The 24,856-nt window shown below is 37.5% G+C and overlaps 1 protein-coding gene across 1 annotated transcript in view; it reads left to right on the top strand.

Moving 5' to 3' along the window:
• LOC124550937 (centrosomal protein of 164 kDa) overlaps nt 1-24,856 on the top strand; it is a 635,732-nt gene that overhangs the window by 543,923 nt on the left and 66,953 nt on the right. The window contains exons 16-18 of the mRNA XM_047125745.1: nt 720-859; nt 7,752-7,964; nt 21,615-21,772. Of these exons, the coding sequence (XP_046981701.1) occupies nt 720-859; nt 7,752-7,964; nt 21,615-21,772 (511 nt within the window). The remainder of the gene's footprint in view (nt 1-719; nt 860-7,751; nt 7,965-21,614; nt 21,773-24,856) is intronic.

Below are 24,856 nucleotides of genomic sequence, written 5' to 3'. Positions count from 1 at the left end.
AAAGACCCACATAGGACAGTTATCACAAAATGTTAAAGTATAAAATTATTACACTTTCAATATAAATGTAAAAGAAGGGATTGACAGTTAATATGTACATGAATCAGAAAAATAACTTATTTTGTTTCACAATGAGATAGATATTCTTCAAATTGGATAAATAATAGGTTTTGTTTTATGTAGCAGAATTGTGCATGTGGATGTTTATCCCCAGGATTTAGCAAAGCCCACAAAGCAGATTCTGGCAACTAAACTTTTTGTAAATGAAATTTCTATTAATTAACAAGCTATTCTTTTAAAAGTATAAATTTTTGGAAACAGAGAAATCAGAGCTACAATATGATGACATTGGCTCTAAATTTTTGATATTTCTTTAAATAAAATGTTTTTGCATGCACTATTTACACTTCTGTTGTCAGCAGCTCATAAACTATACACTATATAATAAAATATTGAAAATTACTGCTTAATATTCTTTAGGATATCTTGATATCAGCATAACTATATGTTGTGTATTTGGCAGTTCAACAAAATGTATATCATTTAATATTTGACATATGAAATGTTAAGGAACTGCCTTGCTGAGTTGATATCTTTGAAACTAGGAGATATTTTGTTTTAGTGAGTGACTGAAAATTATGGATACCTCATTCTAAGGAGGGAATCACTATTGGCACCTTCATAAAAAGAATTTGGTGTACACTCATGCTGTTCTACAGGAGGAAGCTGTGCGACAAGAACACGCAGAACGTTTGGAAGAGCTCAAAGTCCGTTTGGAGCTTGAGCGTCAGAGACTGTGGGACCGAGGTCTAGTTGATGACAATGAATCTGCAAGACAACAGCTAGTTGAAACCTCAAGGTGAGGAAGACTCTTAAAATTCAGATAAGTAATGTGGCTTACAAATGCAAGGTGTAGTACTATGGATTCTTCTGGGAGCATACAATCTTTGCAGAACCTATGAAAATTCATACTTCTATTCACAACTTATATCTGTTTATAGTGATTTGTTTCACTACAAAAAGCCATGTGGCTATTCTTACACTATGCTTCATTGTACTGGATTGTAAAGTAAACAATAGGGTAATTTTTTTTAAAAACAGTGCTAAGCTTACGTTTTCCTCTGTGACACTTCATGCTTACAAAACTTCCTCAGTTTCTTTTAGGATAACCCCTTAAAAATGTGGCGCTTGAATTACATCCACACTCTTACAATTTTTTTTATTCAGAATAGTTTCCCTCTGAACAAGTACATATTGCTGTAATTGATTTAAAAAAATCATTAGTTGTATTTGATATGTGAAGTCACATTTAAAATTGTAATGCTCATAAATCTAGATGTTCTGGATTTTGTCATTGTGGTCTCCTTTCATCACCAACATAACTTTTCGAAACAACCAGAAAAAAAACTGCAGCACACAGATCTGGCAAATACAGTGTACTTATTAACTGTAATTCCATTTGAGAGGGAAGGGAAGATTTAAAGGTCATACACCAGTGAAACAGACATAAAAATATATGACAGGGATTGACACAAACTGTCAGGTATGTTGTTACACAACAAAAGACGAACCTGAAGGAAGAGAGAATGCAGTATGTGGGAGGTGTTTATTAGTTCAATTAGAGGTGAAGCTTAGCTGAGGAGAGCAAAGAGAAGGGAGATGGCTGTTAACTGTTGTGAACCTACGGAAGAATTGCTATTGGCCAAAAAAGCAGGTCCCATCTCAAAAATGAGTTGCTGTATAATGCAGCATGTGTCTGCGTAAATGCTGTTATAGTTCACAGTATGTTCAGGAAAAGGGTGGCACTCACTTTCGATTCAGACTGTTTGTTTGTGAAGATTAATCGTCCAACAGACATTTGTCATAGTTCTGTTAACATTAAGCAGGTCAGCCGACCAGCAATTGATTCCATTTTTAGTCAGTCAGTTAGTTAGTTACATGTTCCAAGGTCATTTGAATGAGTCTTGTATTGAAACAATTCGGAATGAGTCAGCTTACAGAATATGTATACATTTTTACTGTTAACGTGCATTTAGAGCTCCCTTCTGAGCCACTGACAGCTTCAGTAATAGGTAACATCACTGTTCTTCTCAAAATTTGATAGATTATTTATGGTGAATTTTGTTAGTGAATATATGTACTGTGATGGTGCAGTTAAAATGTATATGTGACATCTGTGGGTGAATGCCACATATAATTCTTACTGCTTGCTTTTTGTGCAATCAATACTTTCTGGCTAAGTGGTGAGTTATCCCAGAAAATTATTTCGTAAGACACTATCTAGTGGAAATATGCAGAACACGTCAAGAGGCTAATTCGTTTGTTACCAAGATTAGCAATTATATGAAGAGCGAAAACAGCTGAACTTAATTGTTTGGGAAGCATAGTAATATGCTTCTTCCAGTTCAGGTTTTCGTTTATATGTAAATCCAAAAATTGGGAGTATTCTACCTGACTCCTGCTCATGTACTACATCAGTTGTTGGTATGACTTTATTTTTTGTCCAGAACTGAATATAGTGTGTTTTTTCAAAATTTAGGGAGACTCCATTTTTGAGAACTACTTAATAATTCTTTGGGAAATATCATTTACAATCTCTTCTGTTGCTTGTTTTATTGTGAAGTGTATTATAACTAGTATCATCACCAATTCTGCATGTTGAATGTGGAAATGGAAGGTCATTCGCATATATAGCAGTGGGCCCAAAATTGAACCCAGTGTGACTCCCTTTGATATTGGTCCCAAGTCACTGAAATTTTCTTTCTTTCCAACATACTTTGAATTCTTTGGCACAACTTTTTGTGTCCTGTTTGTTAAGTATAATTCAAACCAGCTGTGTGTAAACCCATCAGGTCCATAAAACTTGAGGTTTTTTTAAAAAAAAGATAGTAACATGATGTGTCCAATTGAATGCTTTGGAAAGATCACAGAAGATATCAGTTGCCAATATTTTATTATTTAAGGCTTGTACTGCTTGATGAGTGAACGTATAAATAGCATTCTCTGTTATGCAACCCCTCTGTAATCCAAAATGTAGTATGTTAAATAAATTGTTTCTATGCCTTAATATATTCTATGGCTTCTTGAATTGAACTGTTTCATCCTATTTTTCTGCTACATTTAGAAAGTGATTGTTAAAAGTATTCACAACTTATGAACTATCAGTCACATTATCATTTAGTTTAATTGTTATAGTATCTTGTATATTGAATATTTTCCTTATTTTCCTCTTCTTCTTGCATGAGATTTTAATTCCCGTTGTTATTCTTAGCTCTTTTCATAAGTGGTTCTTCTGGTTAACTTTTTAGGATGGTTACTTTCAAATACTGACACAAATTTACTGTGGAATAAATTGAATTTCACCTTAGCATCTCTTTCTACATACACCTCATCCCATACCACCTCTTTTAGCTTACTATTAAAACAGTGTATCCTGTTTCCATTAATAAGCCTCACTGCTTTGTATGAGCCTGCCTCAGTGTAGTAACATCCATACAGTTTATTTCCATTAATCATGATTCATGATCAGAACTCGGTACACATTAATTGTTTCAGCCTGAACACTGTGTATAAAAATGTTATCAATCATTGTCCTATATTTTGGAAAATCTACTGACATAAGTGACTTTGACAAAGGGCAGATAGTTAGCCAAGCACCTGAAAATGAGCATTTCAGAAATGGTGAAACTGTTTGCAAGGTGCTGTTGTGAGCGTCTATGGAAAGTGGTTGTAGGATGATGAAACCAAGAGTAGGTGACAAAATGTTGGGTGTCGGAGGCTTGCTTAAAGCAGGATAGGCAGCACTCGGTAGCAGATTTGATGACAGAATACAATACCAGTGCAGGTACAAGTGTTTCAGAGGGTACTGCTCAGTGCACATTTTTGAACATTGGATCTGCAACTCAGCATCTCCGCTATATGGTGAGTGGCAACTTTCCTTTTCACAATATTGTTACATTTCCATCCTGCATTTTCCATTGTTTGATACATAAAATATGTTAACTACTGAATTTTATATCCCTAAAGTTGGCAATTATTTTTATGGGAAAAGTAGCCAAACCTAAATGTTTTAGCATGTCTACTATACTTTTTTTCCACTTTAAGTTTTCATACCTAAGAACTCAGAACCTTTTACTCTGTTTATTATTTGTTGTTGCTATACTGCATTAGTAGGAGGTATAATCGTTTTGACAGTGCAAAACTGGGTGAGTTGTGTTTTTTGAAGTTTAAAAGTAGCCCATTTCTATCTGTAAGTAACATCTACAAAACATCATTGACTATTTTCCCTGTTGATGTTTCTCTGCTATGCTTCACAACAGTGCTAGTATCATCTGCAAACAGAACTAATTCTATTTCCTGGTTCAAATAAAATGGCACATCATTAACATAAAGCAAGAACAATATTGAGCCAATGATGAAAATCTGTGCGTCTCCCATTGTAATTTCTCCCATTTTAGATGATCTGATGTCCTTCGTTATACTACTTGAACAGCCTAGGGTAACTTCCTACATTCCGTTTCTTAAATAGGCCAGGCATTTACTGAACTATGTATTCTATAAAATCTGAGCTTCTCTAGTAGAGTACTATAACTGACAATCAAATGTCTTTGATAACTCACAGAAGATCCCAACTGGTAATCTTGATCATTTAAAGAGTTTGTTATGTGCTCAGTAAATGTATAAATAGCTGTCTCAGTGGAGCGGTCCTTTTAAAACACAGACTGTTATTGCTTAGTAAAGTATTCCATTACTACACAGATGGGTGACAGCCCTGGAACACATTACTTTCTTAAAAGGCTTAGAAAATTCAGTAAGGAGTGACACTGATTAGTAGTTATGGACATCTGTGGAGTCACCTTTATTGTAGAGAGAACTAAGATTGATATATTTCAGTATGCCTGTGGAAACACCCTGAGTTAATGATGTATTATATAAGTGACTAAAAACATTACATACCAGTATTACAGCACCAAAGCTTTTTTGTGTCTTTCAGAGATATTATCCATCCTATATAAACCTTCAATTTTTTGAGCCTTTGATGTCTGTTCTTATTTCAGACAGAGATGTGAGATTAACTTTTACTTCATTAAATGTCATCTGTATAGCTTCTTTGGTGTATTGTTTTGCTTTCTGTTCTGAACTATTTGCAACAGTTTATTCACTTTTTTTTTAAGTAGCTATTAAATATATCTGCTAAATACGAACTGCTTTTTGACAATGGTCCCATTGTCTTTATAAAAAATAATACCATCATCTATGCCTTCTTTCTCTCTCTCATTCTATTAAAAATATTCAATATTTATCTTATTTTATTGTCTGTTCTGTCAGTTTCAGAGAAGATGTGCATTCTGCTGGATATTTTTACAAATTTTATTAATATGTTGCAGTACTGTTTAGAGTATGAAAAAAGTATTTGTGGATTATTTCTTGTTCTGGCTATTTTATATAAGTCCTGTTCCATTTTAAACATAGATCAATACCTGAATTAGTCCACATTTTCATTAGTAACTTGCCGCTATTATATTTAATTATCTTTTTAGGAAAAGTATTTTCAAAAATAGATGAAAATGCATTAAGAACTATGTTGAATTTAGAACTGTTTGATATGTTTTGCACAACCTCAAGGCAATTTAACATGTTAAGAATTGATTAAAATTGTAACATTTGGTTAAACACAGATGAAATGGTATCACAGTATGCTAATGAAAAGCTGTAACAACTGACTGAGTAATCAGAGAGAAATGATTAAAGGGATATTGGGACAGCAGAAGTGGCGAAAGATGAGACAAATGTGATATATGAGTTGGAGTAAGTGATTAGCATTTCAAAAATGAGCTCGGTTATTTTAAGTGATAAAGTTTAGGTGTTGGTCGGTTGTGGCAAAAATCCTTTCAGAAATGACCTGAAAAGCCTGTAACTCTAGAAGATGAACAGCAGACGATTTGGTATTAGGCAGAACTATTCTATTCCCGCCAACATACATTTGAGGTAAGGACCACACAGACAGGATAAGAGAAATTAGGACTTGTACAGAAGCATATAGATAGTCATTTTTCCCTTGCTCCATTTGTGAGTGGACCAATAAAGGAAGTGGCTAGTAGTGGTACAAGGTACCCTGCACCAAGCACCTAATGGTGCTTGCAGATTATGTATGTAGAGGCAGATATAGAACCTTGTGGACAGGTGCAGTCTTCTGAACTTTCTTCCATCATCAGAAGACGTTTTTATATTTGATGATTATTGGTAATGCTTATGAAAGATAGCCAATAAGAAGCTTCCTTTTTGCACCCCATAAACAATGGCTGTTGAAATCATCTTACAACTATTGTTTTGATTGCCGGCATGAAGTGATGGATCCACATCTTGTCCCCACCAACAAACAAGGACACGAAATCAAATACATTCTTTTTTAAATGGTGTAATGTTACTGAGATACTAATTTTTGTTATCTGCTTGTAAAGTGTACTGTACTCTTTATTATGATATGCCTGTGATGGCAGCTACACTACGCACTTTTAATTTTGGACTGTTTGATATAGTGTTGTACACTCTTTCGATGTTTTCCCATGTGATTGCATTTTTCATATGTCCTTAACATGGATTATCTTAGAGTGTAATGTGGGCAAGTCTGAATTCAGTCACCACTTCTTATATGCTTACTTGATTAACTTTCATCTATTATGTATAAATTTACACTAATGAGAAACTCCCAAAAACAAAAGTTTTATGGTGACATGGTATTCCAACTTTTCCAGTTAAATAAAAGATTCACAACACAACTGCTTTAAAAAGGTGTATAAACAAATCTGTTCTGAAGATAAAGTTTACTCGTGACTTGATTTGTTCTGAATAATTTACAAGCATTACAAAAGCAAAACTTCAACTTTGTTTGCAGTATGAGACACTGTGGAAAAACTCATATCTCAATATGATGAGGTTTTAGATACATTACTGATCACTTACATATTGTTCACACACCACTGCCATAATTTAACATCTAATTAACTGCAATGATAGATGTTTTCTCTTGAATACTAAGTATCCTCAGCAAATGAAGAGTTGTTTACCACACATTCTCAAGAACTAAGTTTTAAAAATATAAGAAACTCTTTTGCTCATAACATGGATGCCTTGTTAATTAATTTCAGTTTAGAAGAATGATATAAGTAAAAATGTATTTGTCTTTAAAGTTTTCATTTCTGTATAAATAATTTGGCACAAACAACATCTTTGATTTATTGATTAATATGGCATATTGTGAGCATCATTATTTAATTAAAAATAATGCTACCCGAAAAATTTTTGCAGGTCTGTTATTAAGAAAATGTAGGTTTGCACTTGCAATCAGCTTTTACAGAAAAGCTGCGTCATAGCTATATTTAGTTCCTGTCATTGTAAACTGGATGTGATTGTTCCCTCAGAAGGGCAGAATTTTTTAATGTGTGAATGAGAGTTAAAAGAACCCTCATTGGTGTCCCACTTTGATTTATCATTTGACAAATGTAGTTTTAAAAATCGCGTCAGCTTTCTGATACACATTTGACATTATACTTGATTTGTTACCATTTTTATTGGTGGATGTTGGAATAACTGTATCTCAAGAGTCCAAATATTTTTTAGATTATTTTTGAAAGGCTGAATTTGACATTTTGAATCATCCAAATTTTGACACTGTAGCAAGTGAAATGTCACCTTTTCAGCTAAAAACATACACCTGATATTTTGTTTATTGCTTTCTCTGTGAACTACAGGGTCTTTGAGAAACTGCGTTGTGAGAAACGATTGTTGGAAGATAAGTACAGAACCTTGAAAGAGAAGTACCTGCGACTGAAAACAGACGTGAAGATCTCAATGGAAAGGAGAAAACGGCGGGAAGCTGCTTTGAATTCTGGTGGAACGGGGTCAGATTCGGAGCGCATCGTGTCCCAGCGGGCTACTGGCACATCAGGCCCTGTGTTTGAAAGGTGAGTGTTTTCCCAGTAGTGCACCCTTGTGTGCTTCAAAAAATGCGTGCACTTTCAGCATTTGTTTGAAATGCAGCGGAGCTTACATGTGATCTGTAGGAAGTCTAGCTGTATGAACTTTCAAAAATAGTAGCTCCACTCAGCTTAATTCCAAGCTAATGTCAGATAAACTGCTTAACATGGGAGAGGGATGTTAGAGAAAAAAGTGGTGTACAGGTTGTTTCAAAAAGAATAACTATGAAACTTGGGACACATATTTCCAATCTCTCACAATTAGATTGCAGATGTTCAGTATGTCTCCTCCAGCAGTGGCACAAACAATATTGCATTTATACTTAAATTCCTCCCATACTCGGGTAAATATGCCCATTGTCATTGACGTTAGACAGTATTTCAACTCTTCTAGGTGTAATGTTAGTTCATAAACATTGTCATTGATGAAACCACATGGGAAGAAGTCACAGGGCATCAAATCTGGTGACCTTGGAGGCCAGCTGAGAAGTGCCAAGTCATCAGCTGTTTGATGACAATCCAATGGCTCAGCAGAGTTTCATCCAGGTATTCACACAGTTGGCAACACCAAGAGGAAGTGCCCCGTCTCATTGAAAACTTAAGTTGTTCTTGTTCAGCCTCAGAAACAACCAGTTTTGTAACATAGCAATATACTACTGACAGTTAATTGTGTTTCCATCAAAGAAAAATGAGATGAGTGGGATGTCATGTAAAACACGTTGGCTTTGGGTGAAACTCGTACATGTTCAGTGTGTGCATGTGGGTTCTATAAGCTCCAGATTTAAAAAATGTGTTTGTTGAACATGATGTTTTGTGCAAAAGTGTTATCATTGCCAGTAGCATTCTGTAGCTTGTCAGAAAATGCCATATGTTTGTTTGGTTCATCATAATGTAGAGCCTATTACAGCTGTAACTTTTGTGGCTTCAGAACCTACCAACATCAGAAAACATGCCAAATTGCTGCTGTAGGCTTTTGTAACTCCCAACTGGCATGATTAATTCTCAGAAATGCAAAGATGGCCAAGACTTTTTCATTTACATACACACTGTCAATACCAACTGCAAATATTCCATCCATTCAGGGGATCAATATTATGAGAAGGAAAGTTGCTACTCACCATATAGTAGAGATGCTGAGTCACATATAGGCACAACAAATAGATTTTCACACTTAAAGCTTTTGGCCAATGGCCTTTGTCAACAATAGACACACACACACACACACACACACACACACACACACGCACGCAAACGCAACTCACACACACGACTGCAGTCTCAGGCAACTGAAACCACACTGCTTTAAATGTAAAGATCTTTTTGTTGTGCCTATCTGCAACTCAGCATCTCTGCTATATAGTGAGTATTACATTCCATCCTGGATTTTCCATTGTTTGATTCAGGGGATCAGTTTGATACCTCGACCTGAAATTTCTTTGCCCTATAATTGTGGAATCACACTTCGCAAACTCTAAGGCACAAAATGATTTCTGCTGCAGAGCAGCTATTTTTCAACATGTGATGGTAACCAAGCAAACAGAATAATGTATTTGTTCCTTCAATAATCAAGTTGTGGTTCAGTGACTGATAGTTTCAACAAAATAATACTTTGTAACATGTATATTCTCTTTGAAATACACAGTGAAGGCATTGAATGGTAATGAAATGTTTCCAGACAATTACATAGTTAGTGTGCTATTTGTAGACTTTCATTTTCATCAGCATTGTGTTGTCTCTGCTAACACAGCCCTCATACTTATGGCAGCTATGTACTCCCTAAAACACTGTCTCATTTATTCTTGTCTATTGATTTTTCATGAAAAACTGTAACTTTTGAAGTTGAAAATGGAACACTTTAGAGTTTGTCTGTAAGAACATGGAATTTTCAGCCTCTGATAACTTTTATTAGTATTAGTATAAGTATAAATAACCTAGATTGGCTGTTATTTTCCATTCTCTATATGCTGCCACTACTAGTTATGGACTCCTGCCCATTTTCAAGAAGTCCTGTATAATGAAATGAAACTATTGTGCATGAAATATGGTGTAAGGTTGTTACATGATAAAGTTAGAGCATTAATGGTACAATAGTGGGGAGAACAAAGAGATAATTGCAAATAAGTAAATGATTAATGTCATTAAATGGGAAAAAATGTGTAAACAAATGTAATGGGTTGGATGAACTTAAAGAGTACAGTTAACTCATGATCATAAAAATACCATATCATGAAAGTGTAAGATGTGTATTGTCAATGGTCTCCATTTAAACGTAAGTGAGTTGGAGTGAAACAATGTTTATGTGCATGCTGAAGGACAAACTGAAGATGTGAGTAAATTATATCTGGTCAACATGATAAAAATTATGGTATCGTATGAAAAATGTGAAAGTATGTGCATAAAACACAACAGAAATGGCTAAGCAACAGTTGCAAAAGAAGGAATGACCATGCAAAAAGAAATGAGTTTTTGGGATTGCAGTTGGATGATATTGACTTCTTGCTAGTAAGTTCAACTGAACTGCTATAATGGTGTAATGTAAATGTGAGAAAATTAAAGTGAAGATATAAGTGTAGAAGTAGATGATAAAAATTAATGGGATGTGTAAAGGCACGCACAGAAAAAGACTGTGTGATAAATGTAAATGAGTGTCACCAGTAACTAGTGAAATGAACCAAAAACTGTTTGCAAAGATAGTGGACCTAGGGAATGAGGGGATAACACAAAGCAAAAATAGGGTAGTCACATGATATAAAATGGAACAGGAAGTTAATGGATCGATGAAGAAACAGAAATGTTATAAATGTTTGAGGAAGTTTGGGTGAATTTAGAACATAGATGAGACAAAAGGGATAACTGCAGAAGCCTGCCCATGCCAGTGTCAATATAGGAAAACTCATTGTCATCAGCTATGAGAAAAGCCCATATGTAAAAATGAGTGACAGAAACAAAGAGCTGAAAGTGAATAGGGGAGTAAAGGAAAAAAGATTCATTGATACTGAGGAAGCCTCAGAGGCATGGAGAAAGGAAACAAAGATCAGACAAATTAAAATGTGCTGAAATTTTACTTAACTGTAAATATTATTATCTTTTGTGGGTGTTTGGTCACCTTTAGTGACTTAGGATAATGGTGTATGTCTTACATATTGCATGTTTGTAAACAGATGTATGATAATGACACTACTAGAACAATTGTTTTTCTTTTCTAAGAGAGAGAGAGAGAGAGAGAGAGAAATACAGATCTCTGCCACAATTGGGCATTGAAATAAATGAACATTTGTGCCACACCAGGACTTGAACCCGGGTTTCCTGCTTTATGCGAGTGCTTGCTTTAACAGCTTTGGCTGTCTGGACACACTTTCGGTCCATCCCATCTTCTCAGTTTGTTGCATACTGCACTTGTAGTGCATCCACATCCATATTTTTAAACACAAATTAAAAGCGTGCTTTATTAGTGACTGCTCTCACACAATAGGTTAAGCTACTGGAATAATTATAGTCAGTTTATTAAAAGAATGTTAAATTATCATTGTATTACTTTTGTTCGTAATCACTGTTCAGTTCAGTTAAAACTTCTGGGATGAGAGGCCGTGGTTTGGTGTATCATACCATTCGTGGTAATTTTGTCTCCATCTGCAGAAGACATCTTTGGACGTTAATCAGCAACTGCATCAAAGCTCATTGGGGCTGGACTTACAGACATGTATAGCACACATTATTTCTGACAGTGATCTAATTGACAGCCATCTGTTATAGAATCCTAAATGAGGTGTGCCAAACAGAATGACCCCCTCCATGCCAACCAGCATGGATTGTAAAAACATCGAGATTCTGAAAATCATTTGACTCATTACCATTAAATTTGTGGTTAGGTTGAGGATTTGTGCCCAAGGAAATGTGTTGGAATGCTTGTTGTTCTTATTGTATATTAATGACATTGCAGACAATAGTAACCTGAGGCTCTCTGCAGATGACGTAGTTATGTATAGTTAAGTACCATCTGAAGAAAGCTCCATAAATATCAGTCAGATTTGTATAATATTTCAAACTGGCAGCTTCTTTTAAATTTTTGGAAGTGTCAAATTGTACACTTTGCAAATTACAGAAAAGAAATATTTTGTGACAAGAACATCTGTGAGTTACAATTGGAATTGGCCGACTGGTACTAATAGCTGTGTGTAACATTTTGTAAGGATATGAAATGTGTATGCAGTAGGAAAATCAGGTGGCAGACTTTGGTTCAGCAGCAGTACAGTGACAAAGCACAGTCAGCACACAGAGGAGACTGCTGGCAAATTGCTTGTGCATTCCATCTTAGAATATTGCCCAAGTGTGTGGTAACTGTACTAATAGGGCTAACAGGGGACATTGAATGCCTACAAAGAAGGGCAACACAGTTGATCATATACAAAGAAGGGCAACACATTTGACCACAGATTTGTTTGACTCATGGGAGGGTATTATGAAAATCTTGAAAAACCTGAGTTGTATGACTCATGGGAGGGTATTGTGAAAACCTTGAAAAACCTGAATGGGCAGATGCATGAAGATAGATGCCAGTCATCCTAGAAATGACTGCTAACAAAAATTCAAAAATAATTATTAAATGAAAATCATCAGGCACCTAAATATCACTCCCATAGAGATAGTAAAGACATCATCCATCAGTGACAGCTGATGTTTATAAAATTCCATGTTGTTGTGGCTGAATATGCATTGGAAACATGGAAAGAAGTGTTAACACTCACTTAGCCGAACATAAATGGAACCATCACTTTGAACAAATATAAATTGGTCTTAACAGAGCATGCTCCTCGAAATGGTCACCATGAAATGAAATTGGGTGAGACTAGCATTTTAACCAAGACAGTGCATTATTGTGCCCACTCGTATAAAGACACAATATGTATTTATACAGGGTGTTACAAAAAGGTACGGCCAAACTTTCAGGAAACATACTTCACACACAAAGAAAGAAAATATGTTATGTGGACATGTGTCCGGAAACACTTACTTTCCATGCTAGAGCTCATTTTATTACTTCTCTTCAAATCACATTAATCATGGAATGGAAACACACAGCAACAGAACGTACCAGCGTGACTTCTAACACTTTGTTACAGGAAATGTTCAAAATGTCCTCCGTTAGCGAGGATACATGCATCCACACTCCGTTGTGTGGAATCCCTGATGCGCTGATGCAGCCCTGGAGAATGGCGTATTGTATCACAGCCGTCCACAATACGAGCACGAAGAGTCTCTACATTTGGTACCGGGGTTGCGTAGACAAGAGCTTTCAAATGCCCCCATAAATGAAAGTCAAGAGGGTTGAGGTCAGGAGAGCATGGAGGCCATGGAATTGGTCCGCCTGTACCAATCCATCGGTCGCCGAATCTGTTGTTGAGAAGCGTACGAGCACTTCGACTGAAATGTGCAGGAGCTCCATCGTGCATGAACCACATGTTGTGTCGTACTTGTAAAGGCACATGTTCTAGCAGCACAGGTAGAGTATTCCTTATGCAATCATGATAACGTGCTCCATTGAGCGTAGGTGGAAGAACATGGGGCCCAATCGAGACATCACCAACAATGCCTGCCCAAACATTCACAGAAAATCTGTGTTGATGACGTGATTGCACAATTGCGTGCGGATTCTCTTCAGCCCACACATGTTGATTGTGAAAATTTACAATTTGATCATGTTGGAATGAAGCCTCATCCGTAAACAGAACATTTGCACTGAAATGAGGATTGACACATTGTTGGATGAACCATTCGCAGAAGTGTACCCGCTGCTGATAGTGCCTGCACACGCTGTACATGGTACGGAAACAACTGGTTCTCCCGTAGCACTCTCCATACAGTGACGTGGTCAACGTTACCTTGTACAGCAGCAACTTCTCTGACGCTGACATTAGGGTTATCGTCAACTGCACGAAGAATTGCCTCGTCCATTGTAGGTGTCCTCGTCATTCTAGGTCTTCCTCAGTCACGACTCGTAGACTGGAATGTTCCGTGCTCCCTAAGACACCGATCAATTGATTTGAATGTTTTCCTGTTGGGACACCTTCGTTCTGGAAATCTTTCTCGATACGAACGTACCGCGCCATGGCTATTGCCCCGTGCTAATCCATACATCAAATGGGCATCTGCCAACTCCGCATTTGTAAACATTGCACTGACTGCAAAACCACGTTCATGATGAACACTAACCTGTTGATGCTACGTACTGATGTGCTTGATGTAGAGCAATGAGTCGCATGTCAACACAAGCACCGAAGTCAACATTACCTTCCTTCAATTGGGCCAACTGGCGGTGAATCAAGGAAGTACAGTACATACTGACGAAACTAAAATGAGCTCTAACATGGAAATTAAGCATTTCCAGACACATGTCCACATAACATCTTTTCTTTATTTGTGTGGGAGGAATGTTTCCTGAAAGTTTGGCCGTACCTTTTTGTAACACCCTGTATACACTGATTTTTAACAGAGAAGAGGAGGGAGTTAAATAAAACAAATACGGATGCTGACTGTGCCAACAGAGTAATGATAAATTACTCTTAATTGAGAGCATTGTCACTAGTTAGAGATCAGCATCACATGATAAATGGTGGTGCCCATGGTACAGCTCTATACATCCTCAGCGCTTTTGAGCTTTTGTTGATTAATCTCCAAATGTGTCTTCTGCATATGGGGCTGAAATTTTGTTCACAGTCTGTCACCTAGGAGTTCTAACTTAAGTGGACACTGGCTGTATTATTAATCACAGTTCAGATTTAATGATTTATGTATCTTGCTTAGAGTCTAGGGGAGAGTACTTTCCAGAAACTTGTAGTAAATAATCTGGATTCTGGGATTGCCAATCCATGTTTGTACTGCATGGAATAAGATTCCGAATAAAACAATCTTTCATTTGTATAATACATAGGTTAAACAAAATAAGATGAACATCCCAGTATAAAAGGGATTGTTTTCTGTCTTAACCACAACATTCTGACATTGCCTTTTGTTTGTTTTACATACCAGGAACTATTTTGCACTCCCACTACATTTGTGTCTATTATGGCTGTTGTGGTGACCTCTGCCATATCAGGCCTACATACTTTTGATGACATCAAATTTCTTCTTAGTTGGTGCATTTGTGACAACAGTTACAAGTTATCAGTTACAAATTATTCACGATCTCTAGAGCTGCAGTATATCTAGAGTTACTGTCTTAACAACTAATTTATTTTGAGCATGAGCACTCGCACTTGCTGAGGATCCTGCTCATGAGCAAAGCAGTAGTGCTGTGGTGGTGAGTGAGGAGAAATGCATGTGCACACTGGTCAAGACAACACAGGTGAAACACCAGCTGAGTTGGGAGAGTCAGTCAACAGAGACATCAAAGCAGCAATGGCTACTTGGCAGTGTGTAATACTGGTTATGTCTTCTGCATGGGAGGAACCTTCAGTTTTGGAATGCAACACTATCAAAAATGACAATCGTGATAAGGCAAGTGATCCTCAGTCAGCTTGTGAATTTTTGTAAAGAATTTGTTATGGTTCAGGCAGCCATATTTATCAGACACGTAAATAGTGAAGTTGATTTCAAGAAGGACTCCTGGACATGTTAGTAACAATGGAGAATATCCTTAGTAGTGGTAAAGATACTATAAATAAAACAGGTTTATCATGGAATTTATTAGATGCTGTGTCTAGAGGCTGAATGCTAGACGTGTTGTAAATATAGTCTGCGCAGGATACAGTGGCCAATGTGCAGTGACCAGGTTTTCTCCGAAGCTCTGGGTGAGTTTAATTGTTTGTTTGATAGGGGAGGCTGACATTGCCCACTTTTGGCTGGTCAGCTGTGTGCTGTAATGACAGAATTGAGCCATATATCCTACAATCTTTATCAAACAATTTTACAGAAACTAATTGTGAAAACATTTCATTTTTGTGTTACTTTTAGCTTCTTTATATGTCAGTTTCATGATGACACATGCTCATGATTTTCTTAATGGTTATTACTGTGATATTTGCATTTAAGTAAGAGATGGCCTGAAATTCAAAAAATAGGAGTCATTATGGTTTTGCGTTTGGTGCATATTACATGATATGTTGCTGTCTGTGAAGTGTAGCTAACATATTGAATTTTTCTTTAGATTTAGGTGGACATCTCTATCCGTCATCAATCTCGAGAAAATTGATCTGATGTAACACACTCATTTGCTATCGCACACGCCAGCGATAAAGTCAAAATGAAATACCCACCACTACATTCCTCATATTTCATAAGCAGCTTGTGATATCGAAATGAGATTTTGACAAATGATAGTGTGCAAAGAGGAGAGTATTTTGGTATGTGTTTATTGTGCAAGACTTCATTATCTACCAAATTATTCGGCTAACTACAGATTTTGTCAGTCAAAGAATGTAATTTTTAAGGCCCATCAATAGCTCATCAAACGAGAAATGTTGTGGGTTTTGGAACAACATAAGTGAAGATGTTATATGTTTATTTTTATACTTTTCCTCAGTTAATAAACTTAGTAAACCACAGTTTCAAAATTCTCTCATAGTTGCATCTGCACAACATGTTACTGAGGAGACATTGTGTGAACTCAGCAATGTTTTGGCAAAATAAGCTAATTTTAACATAGTAACAAGAGAAATGTAGGTTTTACCCAAAATTCACCACTCGTAACGCTTCTCTGAAAGTTAAAAATGGTTAATAAACCAGGTGAAAATAAGTTGCTGTTTTTATTACATTTTCAGCAGAATTATTTCTAGATACTAACCAAAGCAGAGGTGACAGTAGATCTTTGTGAACGGTCAACATGCAGGTGTGAGTATGGAAGGTTTCCGCTTCATATTTACAAAAATGTTAGCCTCGGCTTCAGTTTAGAATGGCACTTCCCCTCCAGCGCTCGGTATTTCCCCTAAAGTGCCTGCCCACAACCTTTACCATTACTGCCTGCCTCACATGTGCCCTGCCGATTGCACATCTACCAGCCATGTTATTCTGTGCACACACTACATCAGGACTCATAATGCAACTGAGCAAAAAATTTAAATAATTAAAATAAAAAAATACTTCTAGTACCCAGAGAAATTGGATTTGTTCTCTGCATTACTCAATAGGAGAATGTATGTGCAAAGAAGGTCACTTTGAAACATTTAACAGATGTCATGTGTGACACTCTGCCACCATTACTGTGAGCGTGAAAATTTAAAGCTGAATACTCTCTAGAAAGATCTCATAGTTATATGCTAATGCATGCTTCATATTTAGGTAACAACAATCTTGTGTAATGGAGCTGACAGAATGGGTAGGTTTTGCTAACTATTAAACCAGACACTTTTTTCCTCAGTTATCTGGTTTCTTGTTCTTCATGACGCCAACTATAACAAAGAGCCAAACACAGAGACAAACCCATACATTCACTTCTCCTGTCGCCACAGATGCCCAACTGTATATATAATTGAAACAATTGATTCAATATTTTACACATTAAATGATCAGTTATATTACTGTTGCATATTTTATTTTCTCTCTCTCTCTCTATTCGTTTAGTTGGTTCCGACTCTTCGTGACCCCATGAACCAAATCACGCCACTTTTTCCTGTCTTGCACTTTCTCCCGTAGACCTTCCAGGTTGGAACACATTGCTTCTGTGATGCCATCAATCCATCTCATCCTCTGACGTCCTCTTCTTCTAGTTCCTTCAATCTTCCCCAGCATTAATGTTTTTTCCAGCGAGGCATGCCTTCGCATTGTGTGTCCAAAGTAGGTCAGCTTTTGTTTTAAGATTAGACCTTCCAGGGAGAAATCTGGTTTAATTTGCTCCAAAATTGATCTGTTGGTTCTCTTTGCAGTCCATGGAACTCTAAGAAGTTTCCTCCAACACCACAATTCGAAGGAGTCAATTCTTCGCCGTTCAGTCTTTCTAATGGTCCAGGTCTCACATCCATACATCACAACTGGAAAGACCATAGCCCTCACAATACGGATCTTTGTTGCTAGTGTTATATCTCTGGACCTTATAACCTTGTCAAGGTTTGACATCGCCTGTCTACCGAGCAACAGGCGTCTCCGGATTTCATGGCTGCAGTCACCGTCAGCAGAGATCTGGGAACCGAGATAACTGAATGTGGTCACTACTTCCATTGTTTCTCCTGCTATATCCCACGAATTGGTAGGTGTAGTTGCCATAATTTTCGTTTTCTTCACATTCAGCATAAGACCAGCCTTTTCACTTTCGTCTTTCACCTTCAGTAAGAGTGTTCTCAAATCTTTTTCACTTTCTGCCAATAGGATCGTATCATCCGCGTACCTGAGGTTGTTTACATTTATTCCAGCTATTTTAATTCCTGTTTCTCCTTCATCTAGCCTCGCATTCCTCATGACATGTTCTGCATACAGATTGAATAAGTACGGTGACAGTATGCAGCCTTGCCGGACCCCTTTCTGAATCTTTATCCATTTCGTTGTTCCATACATAGTTCTCACTGTGGCTTCTTGGTCAAGGTATAAACTCCGTATCAGATGAATGAGGTGATCTGGTACACCCATGTTTTTCAGTACGTTCCATAATTTGTTGTGATCGACGCAGTCAAAGGCTTTGGCGTAGTCAATAAAGCAGAGGTACACATCTTTCTGGAATTCTCTCGCTTTTTCCATAATCCACCGAATGTTAGCAATTTGATCTCTAGTTCCTCTTCCTTTCCTAAATCCAGCTTGTTCTTCTGGCAGCTCTCGATCTAGATATTGGCGAAGTCTATTTTGTAAGATTTTCAACATAACTTTGCTAGCATGTGAAATAAGTGCGATTGTTCGGTAATCTGAGCATTCTTTAGAACTTTTCTTCTTTGGAATGGGGATGAATACTGATCTTTTCCAGTCTTCTGGCCACTGCTGCATGATCCATATTTTTTGACATATTGAGTGCAGCACTTTCACTGCATCCTTTCCAGTGACTTTAAACAATTCTGCTGGTATTTCATCATATCCACTAGTTTTGTTATCAGCCATATTTTCAAGGGCCCACTGGATTTCGCTCTCCAAAATATCTGGCTCTAGTTCTAAATTAACATTAACATCAGCAGTAGGAGCCCTGTCATGATGCAGTTCTCTCTTGTATAGGTCTTCTACATATTCTGCCCATCTTTCCTTAACATCCTCCGCTTCACTCAGATCTTTCCCGTTTCTATCTTTTATCATTCCAATTTTTGCCTGGAATTTTCCTTTAATTTCTCTAATTTTCTTATAAAGATCTCTTGTCTTCCCCATTACGTTCTATCTTCAACTTCCTTGCATTGTTCATTAAAGAATATATTTTTATCTCTTCTAGCTAATTTCTGAAAGTCTTTATTTAATTCAAACATAGCTGATCTATCTCCCTTGATTTTTGCTTTCCTTCGTTCTTCTGCAACTTGCAGTGCCTCAACTGATAGCCATCTAGCCTACTTACTGTTCCTTTTCTTGGGAATGTGTTTCTCTGCTGCCTCCTTGACAGTATTAGCTACTTCTGTCCACATCTCTTGCGAGCTTTTGTCCTCCAGCTGTAATACATTAAATCTGTTTTGTACCTCTGCAGCATAGTCGGAGGGTATAGAGTTAAGGTCGTATCTGCAAGTTGGGATACTTTTTGGTACATTCTGAAGTTTCAGCCGAAATTTTGCAATCAGGAGCTTATGATCTGATCCGCAGTCAGCCCCAGGTCTTGTTGTAGCTGAGTGAACCGCGCTCTTCCACCTCTGATTACAAAGTATGTAATCAATTTGGTTCCGGTGTTGGCCATCTGGCGAAGTCCAGGTATATAGGCGTCGTTTTGGTAGTTGAAACAGTGTATTAGTAATTATCAATGAATTTTCTTGGCAGAATTCTAGGAGTCTCTGTCCAGCTTCATTTGTTGTACCAAGACCATATTTCCCTGTTATGCCTTCTACAGCTTCATTTCCCACTTTTGCATTCCAATCTCCAACTGTGAAGACGATATCCTTTTTTGGTGTTGACAGTAGTAATTCTTGTAAATCTCCATAGAACTGGTCAATAATTTCCTTTTCAGCATCGGTTGTTGGTGCATAAACTTGAATTACTGTGATGTTGAGGGGCTGACCTTGAAGTCTGATGGACATCATTCTATCATTTTTATATTTGACCTTTTTATTTTACAGTTTGTTTATTTCTTTTATATTTTTGTATCCCAGAATACTTCTACAAAACTGTATATATATTGCTAAAAATCAGTATTTGGTAAATTGGCTTTAATTTTCTAAATACATTGATTTATTCTATTAATATTTAGTTTCAACACTTGCCCAGACGCATTCATGCCCAGACACATTCAGTGGTTTATCATTGAAGTAAAATTATGAAAAATGTATTTTTCATGAAATTGTCTGAATTTTATACAGAAACTGAAAATTCATATTGTATATACAGTGAAGTATGTAGTGGCTCAAATGGCTCTGAGCACAATGGGACTTAACATCTGAGGTCATCAGTCCCCGAAGTATCTAGTACTATCATTCTTTATCCCTACATTATTATGTTGCACATTTACATTAAAGAATTACAAAATAAAGTGAAAAAACACATATTTACATCAAAAATGTTGTCCCACTAACAACAGCACATTAACACACCAAATCCTGAAATACAGGTTATTGATTACAAAAAACGCATGTATAAAGTATTTTACCAAAGTTCTGGCTCAGATATTGTACCAAATTCTCCTTGAGATTGTTACATTTCAACTGGCAGTTGTTGGTTAGTTAGTTAATTTCATGTTCTGTAGATAATATTTTTGACAACATTACGATGTGGAATGAGTCAGTTGTCAAAAGAGTGTACATGTGCACGCACACGCACGTGCGCGCCTGCACATGCACGCACACACACACAGAAGGGGTTGTTATCATGGAAAAACTTTAATCTACATTTGAAACACTTTTACTGTCATGCAAACATTCTATTTTAACGGGTAGATTATCAAAACGTTTTATAGCTGAGTGAGTATTGCACTCTTTTCTGCACCAGAGTACAGTTCACTAAAAGGAAAGGCAGATAACTTTTCCCTGCTAGTATTTCATTTGTGAATACCTGCATTATTCTCAAACTGCAATGAACTGTTGAAAACGAATGTCATGAGTGAATAAATGCACCACAAGTCTGTGGTCAGTATTGCCATTGTTTAAAACAAACACTTAGCAAGGTGTAAATATCTGGAGTCTCCATATAACCCTAATTTCTTTCTTTTGTGGAATTGAATACTATTTGCCTAATTCATTCACTCAATCCAAAAGCTATCCTGTAGGACCTCTTCGGCTGTCTAACTTAGCAGTGTATGTTATCAATGGGTCAGCTAACAACTCCCCGAATGGTCGATAGTGCAGATGCTGAGTCATCAACAGCCATACAGCAGTCAGTGGGACAGTGTAAACACACAGGTGTGTGTGTGTGTGTGTGTGTGTGTGTGTGTGTGTGTGTGTGTGTGTGCAAACTCTCAAAAAACAAGTGTCAGCTACCTCACTAAACTCTTGGCTCAGGTACTATACTAAACCCTAGTGAAGCAGTTGCTTTTCATATGGCAATTTGATCTCATATTTATCACAGTTGTGGTTGCTGAACTTAATAATGTGTGTTATCAAACAGGTCAAAGTCTCTGAACACTGAGAAATCACGGTCAGCAGCAGACCGCCAGCGCCAACTCTCGACGGCGGCGGAAGACACCGTCATGGCGAACCGCGGTGGCAACGGCCCGGCCCAGCAGCAGACGCAGGCGCAGCCAGGGGCGGGCAAGTTGCTGACAGGTAGCGGCCACCAGGCCCCGCCGACCTCCCCCCGCCCGCGGGCCCCTGGCACGCGGGCCCTCTGTGCCGACTCCAAGTGACCGCGGGACGAGTTCGGGAAGGGTAGCGGGCTCGATCCGCTCCGGCGAACTGTCCCCGATGCCCGTAAGGGTCTCGCCTCGCCGCTCGATGAGTGCGGGATTCTAACTCGGCAGAATATGAAACACAGCTGCTTCACAATTCTTAGGGTTCTCACGTGATTGCACGCATATTTGCTTTTCCGCTTTTATTTTGTTTCATAAATTTGCGTACCGCAGTACTTGCCGAGTTGTCTCTACTGCTGGTCTCGAGACTGTGAAGCAGGGTGTTTTGTAAGCTTTCATGTCCTATGCAGGATGCTCTGTGGAGATATGAAGGTTTTATGCAATTGTGTCAGGAATTTAGAGGAGACGAAACTGCTACTGGCTGCCTCTGAATATAAGATTGCATGCTCCAAACACACATAGGTAGAAATGTGATGGAATTAATTTAGAGCTTCTAAATAGAATTGTAGGAGCTGGATGGGATGATGAGATTTACCACTCCTAATGTACTGAAAGTTAGAGGATATGATGAATATACTATATGATACAGCCCATTGAAGAATGCAAACATCAAACATCACGTGTGAGGTATATATTGTATAACACTGCCCACATTAAAGGATGGGAAACAAAGTGGTATGCCTTCCTTTGACCTAGCCAGTTATGGGGGCCTACAGTTAGTATGGTCTCAGAACCACACTGCAACTTGGCATTTTTCACATTAACCAATATTGCCAAAGGTTAAAGAAGTGCAAAAGTAACATATTAAAATCCTGAGATCGACATGGGATTGAACTGGGAACATGTGCCAACTAAGTGAAGAAATGAGTATTGAATAGTGCCCAGTTGACAGCAGGTTGCACCCATTCCAACCAGTTTGTTCAAATGTGTGTGAAATCTTATGGGACTTAACTGCTAAGGTCATCAGTCCCTAAGCTTACACACTACTTAACCTAAATTATCCTAAGGACAAACACACACACCCATGCCCAAGGGAGGACTCGAACCTCCGCCGGGACCAGCCGCACAGTCCATGAGTTCAGCGCCTTAGACCGCTCGACTAATCCCGCACGGTCCAATTTGTTCTTTCCTACAAGTGCCACAGTATCTAAGTATAATCTCAGGTGTATGAAATACTGGAAGGAATAAGTTATATCATTGAAGAATGCCCCTTGAAATTTTCTGGAAACAAATCTTATCATTTGTGTGTACATTTTTCAGAAAGAGTCGACGTATTAAAATGGAGGAAGTTAGTGTAATATGCATGTGCAACAGCAAGTACATTTATAGTTGCTATCCCAGAAATCTGCCCATGTGAAGTAAATCATGGATGATGCCAGCAAGTATTGATGACATTTATTGTGGGAAATGAAGGATGGGGAATAATGTGATAGATCAGCAGGATGTCTATGAAATCTGTGCAACAGGATTTTAATTTACTTGATAGAAATGATAATACATCTGCAGATGGAAAAAGATGTGTATATGTTGACCTTTAGTGAAAACATAAGGGTGATATTCAAAATATACATGAAGAGAAACAAAATTTCTGTCCTCTGCTTTGTTTCCAAGGGTGGGTAATTCGAAGATGACTAGCATTGATTAAATGGGCAGTCTGCATGCTAGTTGTGTAATTATAGTTGGGAAGTTTGGCTGTGGCCAAAATGGATTAACCTTTTTGAAAATACAAGCCATGTAGCGTCATGTTATGTGGGACGATGGTAATTGAGTACAATGGAAAATATACTCATTATCACTATTTAATTCTTGCCATTAATTGTGCAGTGCAGTCACAGATTCACTGCTACTGCTTGGTTTAGTGCAGATGGTGGCTTCAAATTGATGTGGAAAACATTGATCATGACAAATAAGACTTGCAGCCAGCATCCATGGTGCATACTGAATTATTTAGATCTAATGATGCACTAGTTGAAGTAGCAAATGATCTCAGCTGTAACAGCATTGCACAAAGACAAATTTTATAGCTTACTGTTCTTGAAATTGTTATGATCAACAAGGTGATGAAAAAAGTGTGTGTGAATATTATGTCAACTCAGAAATCCTTAATCTATGAGATAAAATGATTTCTAGGTAACAGCTGCAAAATTTAAACAAAAAATTCAAACACTTGCTAGAGTCATGAGCTGCATAGCTCATATTTTATCCAGAAAGCATTTTAAACAGTTCTGTGCAATTATGTAATGACCCTTTGGGTGACATGACAAATGTAAAAATTATCTCACACTGAGCTGTAGTTTTTAACAAGAATGGTTATATATTCCCAAACTATTATATTTCAGTACTGTTCTAATGTATATCTAAGCTTTAGCTAAGATATTTGTGAGGAAAAAGAAGGAAGAAAAATTCTAGTCATTGATGGAATTATTAGATGTGGACTCTAGGTCAGCTGTAAAACACATAACAGAGAACTGTCCATGTCCCTACCGAACAAATCATCCCTGAGTTCATTTGAAGTGGATCGAGGGAACTCAAACTGGAATTAGTTTTACAGGCATTGGAACCATGGTCCTACTGAATTTTAAAGGAAAGACTGCAGATTAGAGCTTGACTCCTGATGAATGGCAAAATCACTGCAAACAGAGACAAGCTGGGGTTGGACAAGAGTGGGTAAGAAAATCATTCATGTCTTCTTCAAAGGCAGTAAGCGAGTAAGCAATTTAGATAAATCATGAAAAATATAAATCTCTGTGTCCAGATGGGGAGAGGCACCTCCCATGCTTCATTGTTCCACCTTGCTTGGCTCATGAATACTAATCTGATGTCAACCATTGCACTGCTTCACATGTTACATTTTGCAAAAATGTAGAAAATGTGCGCAGGTAGAAACAACGGCATGGTGTTGGGACTCAGTAAGTCTGTGATGGTTTTTGGGTCATCTAACTTAGGATGTTAATGTGACCTAAAGTTCCACACTGCCGAGTTTTATTACATATTGCTTTTACCAGCACAGCTGGCTGTGATGTGTCATACAGCTTTGTCTTTCTCAAATGCAGCTGCACTT

Source organism: Schistocerca americana, chromosome 9 (genome assembly GCF_021461395.2).
Source record: "Schistocerca americana isolate TAMUIC-IGC-003095 chromosome 9, iqSchAmer2.1, whole genome shotgun sequence".
NCBI classification, from domain to species: domain Eukaryota; kingdom Metazoa; phylum Arthropoda; class Insecta; order Orthoptera; family Acrididae; genus Schistocerca; species Schistocerca americana.
This window is presented reverse-complemented; position numbering and strand designations above follow the sequence as displayed.